Raw genomic sequence first — 17,938 nt, 5'->3', positions numbered from 1 at the left:
AAAGTTGTATGTAACTTGGAGCCTCCCTCATGATGATTAATCGGGCGGCAGAGAGCGAGCCCCCTCTTCTCGCCGTTGCATGCGGCGTTGAGCATCTGCGACGGTCAAGGCAAACAAATGGCATGTTGCCTTTGTTCCTGAAGACGGTGCACAACCGAACGTCCAGAGTAATTATTTTTACATCGCCTCATCCGCGGGGTCCCGAAAGCTAATGAAAGTGTTTTCGAGTAGCACCGGAGTTCAGGCCCACGCGCTGAGTTATGAGCTGGAATAAAGTAATTGCGCCCAAAATGCATCATATGTTCGAGCCCTGAATCGATTTTAATGCGTTTCACGATTAAGAAATTAATAGCTTTTTTAAAGACGGTAGTTTAGAGGAGAAACCGTGTTGTTTTACATGCTTGGAAATAAAAAATAATAATACAAATAGTTTCTGTTAACCCCTTAACAGGCCTTAAATGTCTGTCTGACATTGCACCACTAAATCTTGAGGATTTAGGATTGATCTTAAGTAAACCTGCTAATGTCAAAATATAATTTATAATGAATAAATTGTAGAAGCAGGGAGGACGTGACTGCTGGTTGCAAATGCAGGTCATAAGGAATATTTATCTATAAAACAAAGAAACAAAACAACCAGAAACACTAAAACTAAACTTAAAACAAGAAATAAACATGGGAAGTAGCGCAGCGCAGGAGTAAAAGAGAAAACCAGACAGTAACAATAATGAACAACAAAGACAGACGAAGGAAACGAGGAAACACAGGGGTATAAATACACAAGGAGGGAAACGGAAATGGGAGACACCTGGGAAAACAGGTAACGAGGGGGCGGAGTTACAGATTAAAATCACGTGGAGGAACACAGGTGTAGGCACTAGACACAGACAAAGGGAAAACCCAGAACATGTGCAGGAACGCATGAGAAAAAAACAGACAAAAATAATAATAATAAAAATTGGATCTTTTCAGAACTTCACTTTAAAATCATATTTTCCAAACCTTTAGTTTCATTATGTTTGTCTAGTTTTTATGTGTTTGTCTAATTTGTGTTGATTCCTGTTACTGATCTGGAATAATTAAGTGGAGTAGAAAGAAGTGTCCTGTAGGAGATTTCAAATCCCTCATTTTTTTTAGAATGTAAATACATTTTTTAACTGCAGATAATAAGGGTTTTTACAGGTGTATCACTCACACCTGTAGCCTGTATGCCAATCAAGGCATTTTTAAGGGCTTAACCAACACGCAGTAGTGCTTAAAAGTTTGTAGAGAAAGCTGGAGTTCTTGTAAAAGAACATTTCTATGCATCTGCAGTTTACAGAAGAAGATAACAAGCTAAAGCCACAAGGCTACTGAAACAGTGTTTTATGGATGGATAGATGAGACTAGAATACAAAATCTTGGTTTAAAAATTAAAAAGTGTTATGTTTGGTAAAAGACTGCATTCCAGCATACAGTAAAAAAAACATTATCCTGTCCGTGAAACATGGTGGTGGTAGTATCAAAGTATCATAAATTAGGCCTGTTTTGCCTCATCTGGGAAAGGACAGATTGCTACCACTGACAGAACAATGGATTTTGGATTATTACAGAAAATTCTAAAGGACATGTCAGGATGAAAATCTATGTGAGCTGAATCTCAAGAGAATGTAGATCATGCACCAAGACAATGACCCTAAGAGTCAGGATGGCCAAGTCAAAATCCTGACCTTAATCCAATAGAAATTTTATGGAAGGACATAAAGAAACTCACCAACACGACAGAGCTGAAGTTGTTTTGTATGAAGGAAAGGGCTCAAATTTAAGCTTTAAGCTGATGTGCATGACTGATCAACAATAACCAAAACTCCATGTATCTGCAGTTATTGCTGCACAAGTGGGAACCCCACATAATGAACATAGATGTTCATATATTTTTGCCTCTTACAGATCTATAATAATGCATTTCAGTAAAATATTTTCGTTCTATTGGTTTAATTTGATTCTCCTTATCTTCCATTGCATTTCTACAAATTACCAGATTTTCACTGGTATTAATGTTTGAAAACTAGGTTTGGATTAATGTGATTCAGAAATGGTAGCGCACCTGACTGTTGCCTGTTGTCAGGGTTTTAATCAGTCAGTAGTGCACCTGTGTTTTCTGCCGCCAGAAATTTACCGGGACACACCTCACTTCCAGACCATCACACTCATCAGCGTTAATACTGTATATTCCTAACTCCAACGCTTTTTTAACGACAAGATCTGCAAAGTGTGAAAATAGACAGTAGGTGTGAAGCTTTAGAGTACAGTAAAATTTACTTTTTACTTTTTACTGTCTCTGTTTCTCCCAACAGTACCTCACCCTCAGAAGCAGCTGGCCTACAACACGTCTAAAGCTGGAGTGGTGAAGCTCACGCAGACGCTGGGCACGGAGTGGATAGACCGCGGGGTTCGCGTCAACTGCATCTCGCCGTAAGTGACAGAAACAACCACATAATCAAGCTGCGCTCCGTCCGTCACGCTGAATACGCTTCCATTGTTTGAGGAAGGAACGGGACCACCGGAGTATGTCGTCAACGTCTCGGAAATATAATTAGTTCAACAACTTTCCCTGAACATTCAGACAGCCTCGTATTTTCTGGCAGCGTTCTGCACTATATGTAAATGCATAGGAATTCGTGGATCGGCGCCAACTTCTCTCTCTCTTCTCTTTCTCGTACGTCTCGTACGTAACAAGAAAACGCTGTTTTTTGTAAGTCAGTGTAAAAAAAAATAGAAAAAATGAAAGCAGATTCGTTCTTCACGCCAAAACTTAATTTGTTGTGACACGGCCAACAAAAATAAATGTATTATTTTCCACAGAGGCGTGTGATTGAGAAAGGAGCGCTAATTTACGCGTGAAACCGCACAGTCCCGCCTAATTGGATGACGTCTAGAGGGATGAATCAACCAAACAGTTTCTTTAATTGTCATATTCAATTAGGGACTGGAATTAGCCTCCTCAGCACAAGTGTCAGCACAACAATGGCGGCGTTGTTTGTATCTATTTGTCAGCGCTGCTCTTCTGAGGAAAGAGAAGAAAAGGCTGAGAGGAAATGTGCGAGTGCCGCTCGAAGCAGAGCATCCCCGAGCCCCCGCGATTCCCACAGCAAATCCGCTACACACACACAAACACACACAAACACAGAGGCATACACACACTATCTCCTCATTTTTATTTATCGCAAGCTTGTTTGCTAATTTTAATTTGCAAGGAAGCAATCCCACCACCCTCCCCCCTCCGCATACACACGGGGGGTCTCTCAATGGGCCTCTGATTCCTGTGAAGTGACAGTGGGTAAATATGCATAAAAGGGACCGGGAGGGGGGACACAATTAGCACGAGTGAGGTTGACTGCCGCCTGATTTCATTGGCAACTTTAGCTGCCGCGGTGATAAGCCGCATTATCTCGAAAATTGGCTGAGGGAAAACAGCAAGCCCTCTGATTGCCAGGAAGGGTTCCCAGATAAAGCGCCGCCGAAGAGAAATATAATTGAGGTTGAAATGTGTTAACCAAAGTGTCACACGCCGCTTCGGAAGCAGTCATTTACCTCCACGGCTCGGTATCAAGGGAAGACGGAATGGATTTCAGCCGCTGCTAAATGGAAGCGATGACTGATGGCTTCTAGATGCTGTCGTGTCGATCGCGCAAACATCGCTTCCCATTAGAAAAGTCACGCAGGAATCCATTTGTTCCAGTTTAGAGTCAACAGCTTTTATTTATCTGAGGACAAGGTTTCACCAGTTTAATGGTTCACTCTGGTTTTACAATGCGCCAAAAACTGCACAGGTAATTTGAGGTGTTACACCTGAAACCGATCTGTAAACATGGCCATTGAAGAATTACACATTTTAAAGTATGAACCATTCAGTTGGTAAAGAATCGCTAAAGGCTAATTAGACGTTTTAAAAGATTTATCACAATAAATTCCAATTGCAATATTGGATAAATGGAATCTTTGTTCAACCAAAAGTTGGGTTCTTTAAAATATGTTAAATTTTATATACTATAGTTATTCTATGTAATAAATTGCTGCTCCTAAATGGAAGCAATGACTGATGGCTTCTAGACGCTGTCGTGTCGATCGTGCAAAAAACGTTTTCCATTAGAAGAATTACTCAGAAATCCATTTGTTCCAGTTTACAGTAAACAGCTTATATTTTTCTGAGGAAAGGAAAACTGACAAGGTTTTACCAAGTTAATTCAAATAATTTTACAATGCGCTAGAAACTGCAGAGGTAATTTGAGGTGTTACACCTGAAACAGGTCTGTAAACAATGCCATTGAAGAATTACACAATTTAAAGTATGAACGATTCAATTGGTAAAGAATCGCTAAAGGCTCTTTAGACGTTTTAAAAGATTTATCACAATAAATTCCAATTTCAATCTTGGAGAATTGCAATCTTCGTGCAACCCAAAGTGGTTGTTCTTAAAAAGATGTGAAATAATTAACAGTATACACTGTACTGTATATAAAGAATTCATAATCTACAGACTACAGTGCAAGAACAGCTATTCTCTGTATTAAAAGGAAGTGATGACTGATGACTTCTAGACGCTGTCGTGTCGATCACGCAAACATCGCTTTCCATTAGATGAATCACGCAGGAATCCATTTGTTCCAGTTTAGAGTCAACAGCTTTTGTTATCTATCTGAGGACAAGGTTTCACCAGTTTAATTTACTCTGGTTTTACACCTGAACAGATCTGTAAAAAAAAAGGCCATAGAAGAACTGCACAATTTAAACTATGAACGATTCAATTGGTAACAAATCCCTAGAACTTGAGATCAGTGGATCTTTAAACATCTTTAGATGGTTTAAAAGATTTATCACAATAAGTTCCAATTGCAAGTTGCCCCTATAAACACTCCAAGCATCAAAAATGCTTCTAAAAGCAATTTGGAAGCTTCCTTATTATAAGACGTCACAATAAGGAAGCTTTCAAATGGCTTATAGAAGCATTTTTTATGCTTAGAATGTTTACAGGGGCATTCAAGACAAAAAAGTTGAGATTTGCATAAGAATAATTACCCTTCAAACTCCCTGTTTAAATATTATAAACCTTATCGTGCACAACAATGGCCTCCCTAAGAGAAAACGAGAGTGTCAGGAAAGGATGCAGCATTAGAGCACTTTTAACACCTTTAACACTTTTAATACCAGACCCCCACCCACTAGATCAGTACACAGCATGATGAGGCAGCAGACTTTGTCTGAAGGAGGAATCTGTAACTACTGGTCATTGCAAATCAGTTTTTCAAGTAAACCCAACAACTGCAGAGACCCTAGTGCCTAAACACCACATTTACTATCTGACTCACTTCCATCCTATTGCTCCATTCTTTACCATTTGGCTCAATTCAGTCCTGTAAACGACGCTGAACCTGAAGTTCCTCGGGGAACCGAAGACGACGGCAATCAAAACTAGGACACCTGAAGTCAAATCACACTCGGGGGGCGAGAGCACCTCCCGTGCACAGACTTAACCACAGTATCTGGTCATTAAATGACAAAACGCCCCACTTAAAACAGGAGCCTCACAGCTCGGGATGGTCTGAAGGGTAATTGGTCTTGTTTTGTGTCTCGGTGACTGAGGCCAGCGACTCTGAGACAGCGCTGTCACTCCCTGCCTCTGATGTCTGATGTGTCTGGTTGTTTTTCTTCTCTCTCTCCATTCTCTCGCTCTCTCTTTCTCTCGCTCTTTCAGGGGGATAGTTGACACCCCTCTCATCCACTCGGAGAGTCTGGAGCCCCTGCTTCAGCGCTGGCTGTCAGACATCCCTGCCGGACGGCTGGCTCAAGTGACAGACCTGCAAGCGGCGGTAGTCTACTTGGCATCTGAAGCCTCCGACTACATGACAGGGCATAACTTAGTCATAGAGGGTGGGCAAAGTCTTTGGTAGAGAAACTTTGGCTGGTGCTGCTGGAGATCAGAAAAGGAAAAACAAAGCTTTGCTTTTCTCCTCAGGTCCTCGGAGCAATTCAGAGAGGGTTCCTTTGTATTTATTGTGAGAAAATGTATGAGAACCCTTTGGGATTATTTGTGTTTCTGCATAAATTGGTCATTAAATGTGTTCTGATCTTCATCTAAATTCACAACAATAGACAAACACAGTGTGCTTTTTCTTAAACCAGGTAAAAAATGATATTTTGCATGGTTTTATTGAACACAACATGTTAATATTTACAATGAGGGGAGAAAAAAATATGTGAACCTTTGCATTTAATAACTGGTTGATTCTCCTTTGGCAGCAAAAACCTCAACCAATCGTTTCCTGTAGCTGCAGATCAGACCTGCAGAACAGTCAGGAGGAATTCTGGATCATTCCTCTTCACTAAACTGTTTCAGTTCAGCTATAATATTTTTTTATTTATCTGGTGTGAATCTTACTCCTGAGGTCTTTCTTCTGTTGAAGCCGTTCGGTTGTTGATTTACTTCTATGTTTTGGGTCGTTGTCCTGTTGCATCATCCATCCTCTGTTGAGCTTCAGTTGGAGGACAGATGGTCTTAAGGTTTCCTGCAAAATGTAAACTTGGTAAACTTGGGAATTTATTTTTCAGTTGATGACGGCAATCCGTCCAGACCCTGAGGCAGCAAAGCAGCCCCAAACCATTATGCCCCCTCCACCATGTTTCACAGTTGGGATGAGGTTTTGATGATGGTGTGCTGTGCCTTTTTTTTCTCCACACATAGCGTTGTGTGTGTTCCTTCCAAACAACTCAATTTTGGTTTCGTCTGTCCACAGTATATTTAGCCAGTACTGCTGTGGAATATCCAGGTGCTCTTTTGCAAACTTTAAACATGCAGCAATGTTTTTTTGGACTCCATTCTTGTTTGATGTTTTCCTTATTGTAGATTTGTCAACAAAAATGTTAGCATGTGCCAGAGATTTCTGTAAGTCTTTTGCTGACACTCTAGGATTCTTCCTCACCTCATTGATCATTCTGTGCTGTGCTCTTGCAGTCATCTTTACAGGACTTTACCACGCCTAGGGAGAGTAGCAACAGTGCTGAACTTTCTCCATTTGTAAAGCATCTGTCTTACTGTGGACACATCACAATCACAACTCATCACATCCTGCCTCCAATTAGCTCTTAGAAAAGTCATTAGTCTAGGGGTTCACATACTACTTTTTTCCATCCTCACTGTGAATATTAATATGTTGTGTTCAATAAAATCATGCAAACATATATATTTTTGTGTGGTATTCCTTTAAGCAGACTGTGTTTGTCCATTGTTGTGACTTAGATGAAGATCAGAACACATTTAATGACCAATTTATGCAGAAATATGCAAGTATAATGCCAAACAGTTCACATACTTTTTCTTGCAACTGTAAAAGCAGATGGATCTATGAGGGATACCATAGATCTGGATGGGTGGATTAATTTCCACAAGGGGCCACATAATAATCTGGGACTGGTTTGGAAAGCTGGACCAACAGATCCACTGATCTCAAATTGGATCAATAGATCAATATTATCTTTGGGGGGTCGTTTCAGCCCCTTTCAGTGTTTAACGTCTCTGAAAAACTTTTGACGTTATTTTTGTGATTCACATGTAATGACCTTTCCTAATAAAACAAATTAAAACAAGTAAGTTGTAGTCGTTTATTTTAATTTACAGCTCTAGAAAAAATAGGAGAGCACTTAAAAATGATGAGTTTATTTGATTTTACCAAATTAAAAACCTCTGGAATATAATCAGGAGGAAGATGGATGATCACAAACCATCAAACCACCAAACTGAACTGCTTGAATTTTTACACCAGGAGTAAAGCAGCATAAGTTATCCAAAAGCAGTGTGTAAGACTGGTGGAGGAGAACATGATGCCAAGATGCATGAAAAAAACTGGGATTAAAAACCAGGATTATTTCAACTTGTTTCAGATTTTCTTTACATTATTTGAGGTCTGAAAGTTCTGCATCTTTTTTGTTATTTCAGTCATTTCTCATTTTCTGTAAATAAATGCTCTAAATGACAATATTTTTAATTGGAATTTGGGGGAAATGTTGTCTGTAGTTTATAGAGTAAAACAACAAGGTTAATTATATTTAAACATAAACCTATAAATAGCAAAATCAGAGAAACTGATATGTTCTTTTCATTTTTGTTTGCGTCCTGTACATTTTTATTCTCACTGATGTTCTACCAGGTCAGTTATAATGCAGAGTTTACCTGTACAAAACATAAGAAATATCTATAGGTTTTTAATGTACTGTATGTTTATAATGATAATATTTACATCACTGTGACATTTTAAAATATTAAAAAGGAAATTAGTTTAAATTGCTGGGGTCAAGTGGTTCACATTATTAGTAGTAAATGTGAGGGTTAAAATGCATTAATTATTTTTTTTATAATTTAGTAAGAGTAGATGGTACACCTGGGCTTTAAAATGTGAAGCAGGCGTAGTAAAAAAAAAAAATATATATTATTTTATAGTTTTATCAACATTCACATAAATAATTGGGAAGAAAATGTTAATGTATGTGCAGTTAACATGGTAAGTGGTGATCACCAGATACTAAATGTCACATATTATTAGGTGAGCACCACATACTAAGCATCATATACTTAGTAGTGAGCACCAGTTACTATATGATGAGCACCAGAAACTACCTGGTGAGCACCACATACTAAGTGTTTAGCACCAGATAAGTGGTGAGCATCAACTACAAAGCACAAGATACTAAGTGGTATGCACTAGACATTAGGCATTATATACTGTACTTAGTCGTGAGTACCAGATACTAAGCAACAGATAATAAGGTGTGAGCACTAAATACTAAGTGGTGAACCCCACTTACTAAGCACCAGGTGTTTAGTATCTGGATCTCACAACTTAGTATCTGTACAGTTGGGTCAGTGTCCTTTTTAAGCCCTGATGATATCCCTGATATGCTTAAAAATTCATACTGTTGATATGATAATACATTTAATCATGATACGTTAAAAAAATATATAAATTAATTAAGGGGTAATATAAGATCAAAATCTATGAATATGTTTATATGTAATAAGAACAGCGATCGCTCTTTTAATTTATCTAAAAAAATATATCTATACCTATATGCTCTAATCATAATCAGCTGATTGATGATCAGGTGTAATACTGCAGATGCTCCCTGATGTTCTGTGTTTTTAATCAGGACTTGCTGAAGCCGGCAGGTTTTTGCTGTTGGAATAAAAGGAGGATTTTAGAAACACTGGAGCCACTAAAACATGAATTATGTACATTTATCATTCGCTCTGTTAGAAAGCTGATGAGGTGGCAATGATGCAGCTTCAGCAATTCCTGATTACAGCTTTAATAAGTAAAAGGGGGCAGCGAAGCACTGTGTGTGTGTGTGTGTGTGTGTGTGTCCTTTATTTAATACAGTTTCCTTGTGTTTTACATTATATATATATATATATGCATTTTCAGAATAAATCATCCTGATCATCCTGTAACCTCAGCTCCACACGTTTCAGTGTTTTTACTGATCACATATAATAACAGACAAAACAGACAGAGAAGATTAAGAAACCGTATAACTCAAATCAGACATTTAGGATCAGTTTTAAAGACGTAAATCGGGATAACAATATTCAATAGTTATAATAAAGAGAAACTATTGTAATTAAAATGTAGTCAAAAGATATTGTGAGCTAGTTTGAACAAAAAATATTGATGCCCCCAGCCAGCGCCCGAGTGCAAGTGGTAAGCACCAGATACTATGTAGTGGGCACCATATGCTAAGTGGTGAGCACCGGTTACTATGTAGTGGGCACCAGATACTAAGTGGTAACCATCACATACTAAACACCAGATGTCAAGTAGTGAACATCACAAAGTAAGTGGTGAGCAACAAATACTATGAAGTGGGCACCAGATACTATGTATTTTCCATGCTCTCACACTTACCACTCTTTCACTCTTACCTCACATTCTCTCTCTTTCTCTTAGTCCCTCTCGGTCTTTCCCCAAAGCCTCTCTTTCTCTCACTCACACTCTTTTACCACATTCTCTCACTCTCTTTCTCTTCCTCTCTTTCTTTTGGTCACACTCTCTTTCTCTCTTACACAAACTCTCACTTATTCCATCCTTTCTCAATCGATCTCACTTTTTCCCACACTCTCTCTCTCTCAATCTCTTTCACTTTTACATGCTTTCTCTCACTCTCTCTCCTTCTTTCCACAAATTCTCTCCCCCTCTCTCACTATCTCACTCTTTCCTGCTTGGTCTCTCTATCTCATTCAATTCAATTTATTTTTCATTTTTTTCAATTTTTATCTCATTCTTTCCTGCTTTCTCACACACTCTGAATTTTTCCTTGTTCACACTATTTCACTATTTTTCACTTATCTCTACATCTCTCTCTCTCTCTCTTTCTCTCTCTCTCTTTCTCTCTCTGTCACTCTTTTCCCACATTCTCTTACTCTCTTTCGCTTCCTGTCTTTCTTTTGGTATCTTTTCCACACTTTTTCTCACACTCTCTATCTCTCTCACTCTCTCTCATTCTTGCCCACTTTCTCTCACTCTCTCTCACTCTTTCCCACATTCTCTGTCTCACTCTCTTTCAGTCTCTCTATCTCATTCTGCCCTGTTTTCTCACACACTCTGAATTTTTCCTCGTTCACACTATTTCACTATTTTCCACTCCTCTCTCTCTCTCTCTCTCTCACACTCACTCTTTTCCCCACATTATCTCACTCTCTCTCACTCTTTTCCCACATTCTCTCACTCTCTTTCGCTTCCTGTCTTTCTTTTGGTCCCTTTTCCACATTTTTTCTCACACTCTCTATCAGTCTCTCTATCTCATTCTTTCCTGTTTTCTCACACACTGAATTTTTCCTCGTTCACACTATTTCACTATTTTCCACTTCATCTCTCTCTCTCTGTCTCTCTCTCTGTCTCTCTCTCTCTGTCTCTCTCTCTCTCTGTCTCTCTCTCTCTCTCTCTCTCTCTCTCTCTCTCTCTCTCTCTCTCTCTGTACTCGTCTCTGTTTCAGTGTGAGCTCTTCTGATGGTGTGAGTGAGAGGCTCTCTGCTCTGTTTATATGCAGTAAAAACAATACTCTAAAGGAAAGGGCAGCGGAGAACTTGACCCCGGTCACTGCAATTATTCCAGAGGAGTGGCCAATTAGTGCCATTAGTAATGCAGGAGGACGGCGCCGATGTGTTCGGGCATCTCCAATTTCACACCATCAGCTCCGATACTCGCGCCGTATTTACATAATGAGGAGGGAAATTAGGAGGCCGGAGCTGAAGAGCTCCATTATTCTGTTACATCGATTAACAGCTCCACGCCGTCCAGCCTCAAACACAGATATCACATCTCAGAACTGTCTATCACATCTCAGAACTGTCTATCACATCTCAGAACTGTCTATCACAGCTCAGAACTGTCTATCACATCTCAGAACTGTCTATCACATCTCAGAACTGTCTATCACAGCTCAAAACTGTCTATCACATCTCAGAACTGCCTATCACATCTCAGAACTGCCTAGCACATCTCAGAACTGCCTATCACATCTCAGAACTGTCTATCACATCTCAGAACTGCCTATCACATCTCAGAACTGTCTATCACATCTCAGAACTGTCTATCACATCTCAGAACTGTCTATCACAGCTCAGAACTGTCTATCACATCTCAGAACTTTCTATCACATCTCAGAACTGTCTATCACATCTCAGAACTGTCTATCACATCTCAGAACTGTCTATCACAGCTCAGAACTGCCTATCACATCTCAGAACTGTCTATCACATCTCAGAACTGTCTATCACATCTCAGAACTGTCTATCACATCTCAGAACTGTCTATCACAGCTCAGAACTGCCTATCACATCTCAGAACTGTCTATCACATCTCAGAACTGTCTATCACATCTCAGAACTGTCTATCACAGCTCAGAGCTGCCTATCACATCTCAGAACTGTCTATCACATCTCAGAACTGTTTATCACATCTCAGAACTGTCTATCACATCTCAGAACTGTCTATCACATCTCAGAACTGTTTATCACATCTCAGAACTGTCTATCACATCTCAGAACTGTCTTTCACAGCTCAAAACTGTCTATCACATCTCAGAACTTTCTATCACATCTCATCAATGCAGGAACACAGATCACTCCTTACAGATCGATATTCTCGACTGTTCTTCAAGTTAAGCCAAGATGATGAGATTTTAATCAAATTAATGAGAAGGTACTGTTATCTTATCAGTAAAGATTACAGTTTTACACTTTTTTACAAAGAAGATTAAGAATTGTTTTTGTATGTGTGTATTTATGTGCAGTTGCTGTATTTAGAGTTTAGAAAAAAAAAGCTGGAAAAAGCTTCTTAGCTGTTCTAAAAACTGTAAAGTTGTGATGATGTGATGTTGGGATGTTGTGATGCTGGATTGATGTTGTGACGCCAGGTAGAGAGGAGTGACGCGAGCCGAGTTAAAAATACAGACAGGTTTATTAGCAGGAAGGCTAACAGGTTCTGCTAACAGAATAACCAGGTAAACAATGATCTCACCGATAACCAGAGACGTAGTCAAAAATACAGTCCGAGTTCGAAACCGAGAAACAGTCCAACCATACAACAAATCCAATAAGGGAAAAACAAAAGACATAAACCGATAATCCGAAAACAGGGTCGTAACGAGAAGGCAAAAACAGTAATCAGAAAAATGCTTAGTATGCAACATAAGTCGGCAATACCTCGCGGTGTTTGTTTACAAACGAATGCCTTAAATACAGGATCTAGATAAGAATGAACCGGAAGTAATTTAGTACACAGGTGAATCAGAGCGTCGGAGCGTAACGTGATTGGGTGAAGGTGAAGGGTTATTATTGATGTCATAATCAGGGGAATTCTGGGAAATAGAGTCCGGTAGTGTAGAAGGAGAACCAGGCTGCGTAACAGATGATGCTGGGATGTTGTGATGCTGGGGTGCTGTGATGCTGGGATGTTGTGATGATGAGATGCTGTAATGCTATGATGTTGTGATGCTATGATGTTGTGATGCTGGGATGTTGTGATGTTGTGATGCTGGGATGTTGTGATGTTGTGATGCTGTGATACTGTGATGCTATGATGTTGTGATGCTATGATGTTGTGATGCTGGGATGTTGTGATGTTGTGATGCTGTAATGCTATGATGTTTTGATGCTGGGATGTTGTGATGCTATGATGTTGTGATGCTATGATGTTTTGATGCTGGGATGTTGTGATGCTATGATGTTGTGATGCTATGATGTTTTGATGCTGGGATGTTGTGATGCTATGATGTTGTGATGCTATGATGTTTTGATGCTGGGATGTTGTGATGCTATGATGTTGTGATGCTGGGATGTTGTGATGTTGTGATGTTGTGATGATATGATGTTGTGATGTTGTGATGCTATGATGTTGTGATGTTGTGATGATATGATGTTGTGATGCTGTGATGCTGGGATGCTGCACTGCAGCCTGTGTCCACTAAAGGGCAGTCTGGAGCCAGGGTGCTGGACTACTACATGTTTTCCTCTCTTTAAAGGGAATGAAGTGGTATGGATCAGTGTGTGGTTATATCAATCATTTCATTTCCATCTACTGTAGGAACAATAAACTCTTTATCTGAGTGAGAGACAAAGGAAGATACAGGTTAGTTTTTAAACATCTAATATTAGAGGAATAGATCACTCCAGACACTTTACAATATACAAATATAAAGTACTAACATGTTTATTCAGTATTCTTGTTATTTTTTGATACATGATACACTTTTAACACTTTGTTTTATTTTTATTCATAATTCCACTGTTTTTTTTGGTCTGTAATGCATATTGCTTTACATATTTTCTATTTATCATCTATGTATATGGTATATGTGTATACCTTCTATATGTTCTTACACTCTTTGTATTCATTAAGTGAGATATTTTTATCTATAGTACATGGTATTATTTATAGTGATTCAGATAACAATGTACAATTGTTGTTAATGATTATATTATATAATAATACATAGTTTATTTGTGCCTCATTTATAATTGGCAGTACTCTATCTTTACTTTATAATTGTTATGTGCCAATCTATCTATCAAAACATTTACACTACTGACCTTTTACACACCCACATGTAGTATATATATATATATATATATATATATATATATATATATATATATATATATATATATATATATTTGAGCTATGGCCTTAAACTTTTACACATCTTATGAACATCCTATTTCAGTTAAAATGTAAATTGTTGTTTTGAATAAATTGGCTGCTCAAAATCTTTTGTCTCCTGCTCCCATTTCTCCTTTTTGCATCATGAAGCTCCACTTAGAACGTTCTTAAAATCCAAGAGTGCAAAATGCTAATTCTTGCAATTTTTTATAACTAGTTAATCTGGAGTATTTATATATTGTCACAGACGGAAAGCGCTGCCACTATCATAGGGAGATTCGAATCCCATTCATGCAGCTTGCCATCAGCTGCTGGGGCAATAGTCCTTGCTCTCTCTGGGTGGGTACAGTACAGTAGATGGCGCTCTTCTTTCCCCTCATCACTCCTAGGGTGATGTGGATCAGCACAAGGCTGCATCTGTGAGCTGATGTATCAGAACCAAATCGCTGCGCTTTCCTCAGAGCGTTAGTGATGTGATGCTACTCGGCAATGCTACAGCATCAGCAGCAGTTCAAAAAGAGGCGGAGTCTGACTTCACATGTATCGGAGGATAGATAAAAAAAAGAGCATGGGAAAGAAAACAAACAGAAGGTAAGAAAAAATACACACAAGGGCTAAAGTGTGACATTCTAATAAAGTATTTGGTGTAAATATTAATAATAAAGAATAAATAATGAATAATACTGACCACATATGATTTGACTTTAATAAATACATCATATATATATATATATATATATATATATATATATATATATATATATATATATATATATATATATATATATATATGAAAGGATGAGGAGACTGATGTGAATGCAGGTAAATGAATTTAACAAAATAAGGAAAACAAAAGCAAAAGCAGAAAGCAAACACATTAAAAATAATATATAAAAATAACAGAGAGAAAGAAAGATATAACTTAAAGAATAATTTTATGCAGCATGTATTGCATATGTGAGCATAGTGATATCAATATTTAAATGATATATCGTGCAGCTCATTGTTTCAGTGTTTCACAGTATTTATCATGCTCTTTTTCAGCCCTAATTTTACTCCAAACATCTCCTGCAACTGTTTAACCTAAAATCATCACAGTAAACACAAACAGTGGCCTGCCTCCCTGACGAGACGATCCGCAGCTAAACTCAGCGTCAAGAGGGTGAACAAACAGCGACGTGACATTTACCAGAGCTCCAGCAGCTCCACGGACTCAGGAACTGCTGTTTTCATGTTATTATGTTTTCTGTATTGCACTAAACTGATTCTGAGTCCTCTCTGAAGGCCTTGTTTTCCCTCAGAAGTGCAGCCCGGCGAGAGAATCCAGAGCTCAGCCTCGCTCTTCAAACCTATGGCTCGCTTCATGAGCTATAAGTGATCTTGAATACATTATTGATGACCTCCTTGTGCTGCAATTACCGCCCGAAGCGTGGGCCGCGCTCGCTGCCATGTTGTGCTAAACAGGTCTTCAGCGGAAATGGCACTTCTGCTCTCTCTCTTTCTCTCTCTCTCCTTCTCTCTTAGTTCAATTCAGTTAGATTTATTGTGCTTTGACAATAAACCATTTGTATTGTCAAAGCATTTAGTCAAACAGTAAAGAAATACTGTAAATTAATCAGAAAAAATCAACATATAATTATAAAATTGTGTGTGTATATATATATATATAAAGTTCTGGAAAAAAAAAGAGACCACCTACAAATGATGAGTTTCTTTGATTTTACCAAATTGAAAACCTCTGGAATATAATCAGAAGGAAGATGGATGATCACAAACCATCAAACCACCAAACTGAACTGCTTGAATTTTTGCACCAGGAGTAAAGCAGCATAAAGTTATATAAAAGCAGTGTGTAAGACTGGTGGAGGAGAACATGATGCCAAGATGCATGATTAAAACTGATTAAAAACCAACCAGTTGTTCAGACATTTCTCATTTTCTGTAAATAAATGCTCTAAATGAGAATATTTTTATTTGGAATTTGGGAGAAATGTTGTCTGTAGTTTATAGAATAAAACAACAATGTTCATTTTACTCAAACATAAACCTATAAATAGCAAAATCAGAGAAACTGATTCAGAAACTGAAGTGGTTTCAGATATATCATATATCTGTTGAAAAAAAAAAACATATATACAATAAAAAGAACTAATAAAAAACGAATCATAGTTCCTAAAATATGCATATGATTTATAATAACATTAAAAATTATACAGATAGAAGTGTACAATAATATTATATAAATTGCAAAAAGACAATATTAAAGTATGTGTGTGTATGTCTCTCTCTCTCTCTCTCTCTCTCTCTCTCTCTGTATCAGTCTCTCTCTCTCTCTCTCTCTCTCTCTCTCTGTATCTGTCTCTCTCTCGCTCTCTCAGATCAGTGCTGATTAATGTGGAGGCTGGTTCTGATAATAAAAAAATATGTTGATTTTTTAAGATTGTACTGGTGGTTTTACACTGAAATCATTGCAGTATGATACACCTCAGTCTAGCTTTTGTGGGAATTCCAGCTAACAGCATTATCTGATCCCCCTGCAGTTGTAGAGTAGTTGATGTTTACACCACTATCGTAAATACAAATCATGCTTTGAGCATTCTCTCCTGGACAGCTATACATATTGTGGCGCCTCTGGGTTGGGTGTGTGGCTGCCTGTAGGCATGTTTCTGTTCTTTTGTGTGTGGGGCATTATGTGTTTTGTTGTGCTGTGTTGCTCCAGCCTACGTAGCAGCCTACGTGAGCATGAGTCTCACGGGTCTTCCTTCCTCTTCCACGCCACATTTGGTGTCAGAAGTGACCCTGCTGGAAGATATTGAGCTGCTGGCAGGGGAAATCGAATGGCTGAGGAGGAAGACAGCGGACCAACGGACTAGAGGCAAGGCTCTCCAGCGGAGTGGACTCGGACCTGACGGCGCCAGCGGGCTGTTCGGAGGTCGTGGCCGGGGAGAGGACGACGCGAGCACGGCGGCGCTGGCTCCCAGAGCGGATGGCGCGAGGATGGCGGCGCCGACTCGCGGAACGGACGGCGCGATGATGGTGGCGCAAGCCTCCGGGATGGTGGGCTTGATGGCTCAACCCCGCCTTACCCCCTACGACGGCAGCGCTGACTGGACAGCCTTCGAAGCTCAGCTTGAGATCGTGGCGGGCGGTGCGGGCTGGACGGACGCAGAGACGGCAGCCAACCTCTGCCTGGCGCTGCGGGGCGACGCCCTGAGGGTACTGATCGAGCTCCCCGCCGAGTGCCGCTGCGAGCTGCCTGAATTGACGCGGGCGCTGAGAACACGGAGTCCGCGGTGGAGGTGGCGGAGCGGTCCGAACTCATCCTCTCCAGCCATCCTGGACCATGGGGGGCGTCGCCAGTTGCCCATGATTCGCAGAGGTGGGGTCGGAGCCGGTCTGATGCCCAACTGGAGTGCTGGCGCTGCGGGGGGCGTGGCCACAAGCGAGCGCACTGCAGCCGGCCGGGAAACGGAGCCGGGACCACCCAGTGAGGGTTACGGTGGCCCCAGGAACGCTATGCTTACCCTCGGGATCTGATTCCGGAACTGCCGGACTCAGCGGCTATTTCCTGAAATGCACATTGAATGGAGTGACGGTGAATGCGCTGGTGGACACGAGCTCGTCAGTCTCACTGATACGGCCCGAGCTAGCGACAGAGGTAGCGGCCGAGTTTGTGACTGACAACAGCCAGCGCATCGCTCTCTCTTCAGTCACCGGGGATCCTATAGGTCTCCTAGGATTAACGGAGT

General features: G+C 39.8%; 1 protein-coding gene across 1 annotated transcript in view; it reads left to right on the top strand.

Annotated features, from left to right (window-relative positions):
* Positions 1 to 7,627, top strand: part of zgc:113054 (uncharacterized protein LOC541322 homolog) — a 39,225-nt gene extending 31,598 nt beyond the window's left edge. The window contains exons 10-11 of the mRNA XM_022667719.2: positions 2,337 to 2,454; positions 5,735 to 7,627. Coding sequence (XP_022523440.2) covers positions 2,337 to 2,454; positions 5,735 to 5,930 — 314 coding nt within the window. The 3' untranslated portion in view covers positions 5,931 to 7,627. The remainder of the gene's footprint in view (positions 1 to 2,336; positions 2,455 to 5,734) is intronic.
* The last annotated feature ends 10,311 nt before the right edge of the window (positions 7,628 to 17,938 follow it).

The sequence above is a fragment of the Astyanax mexicanus genome, chromosome 5 (assembly GCF_023375975.1).
Source record: "Astyanax mexicanus isolate ESR-SI-001 chromosome 5, AstMex3_surface, whole genome shotgun sequence".
In the NCBI taxonomy this organism is placed as follows: domain Eukaryota; kingdom Metazoa; phylum Chordata; class Actinopteri; order Characiformes; family Acestrorhamphidae; genus Astyanax; species Astyanax mexicanus.
The sequence above is the reverse complement of the archived record's forward strand: the minus strand, read 5'-3'. Positions and strand labels throughout refer to the sequence as shown.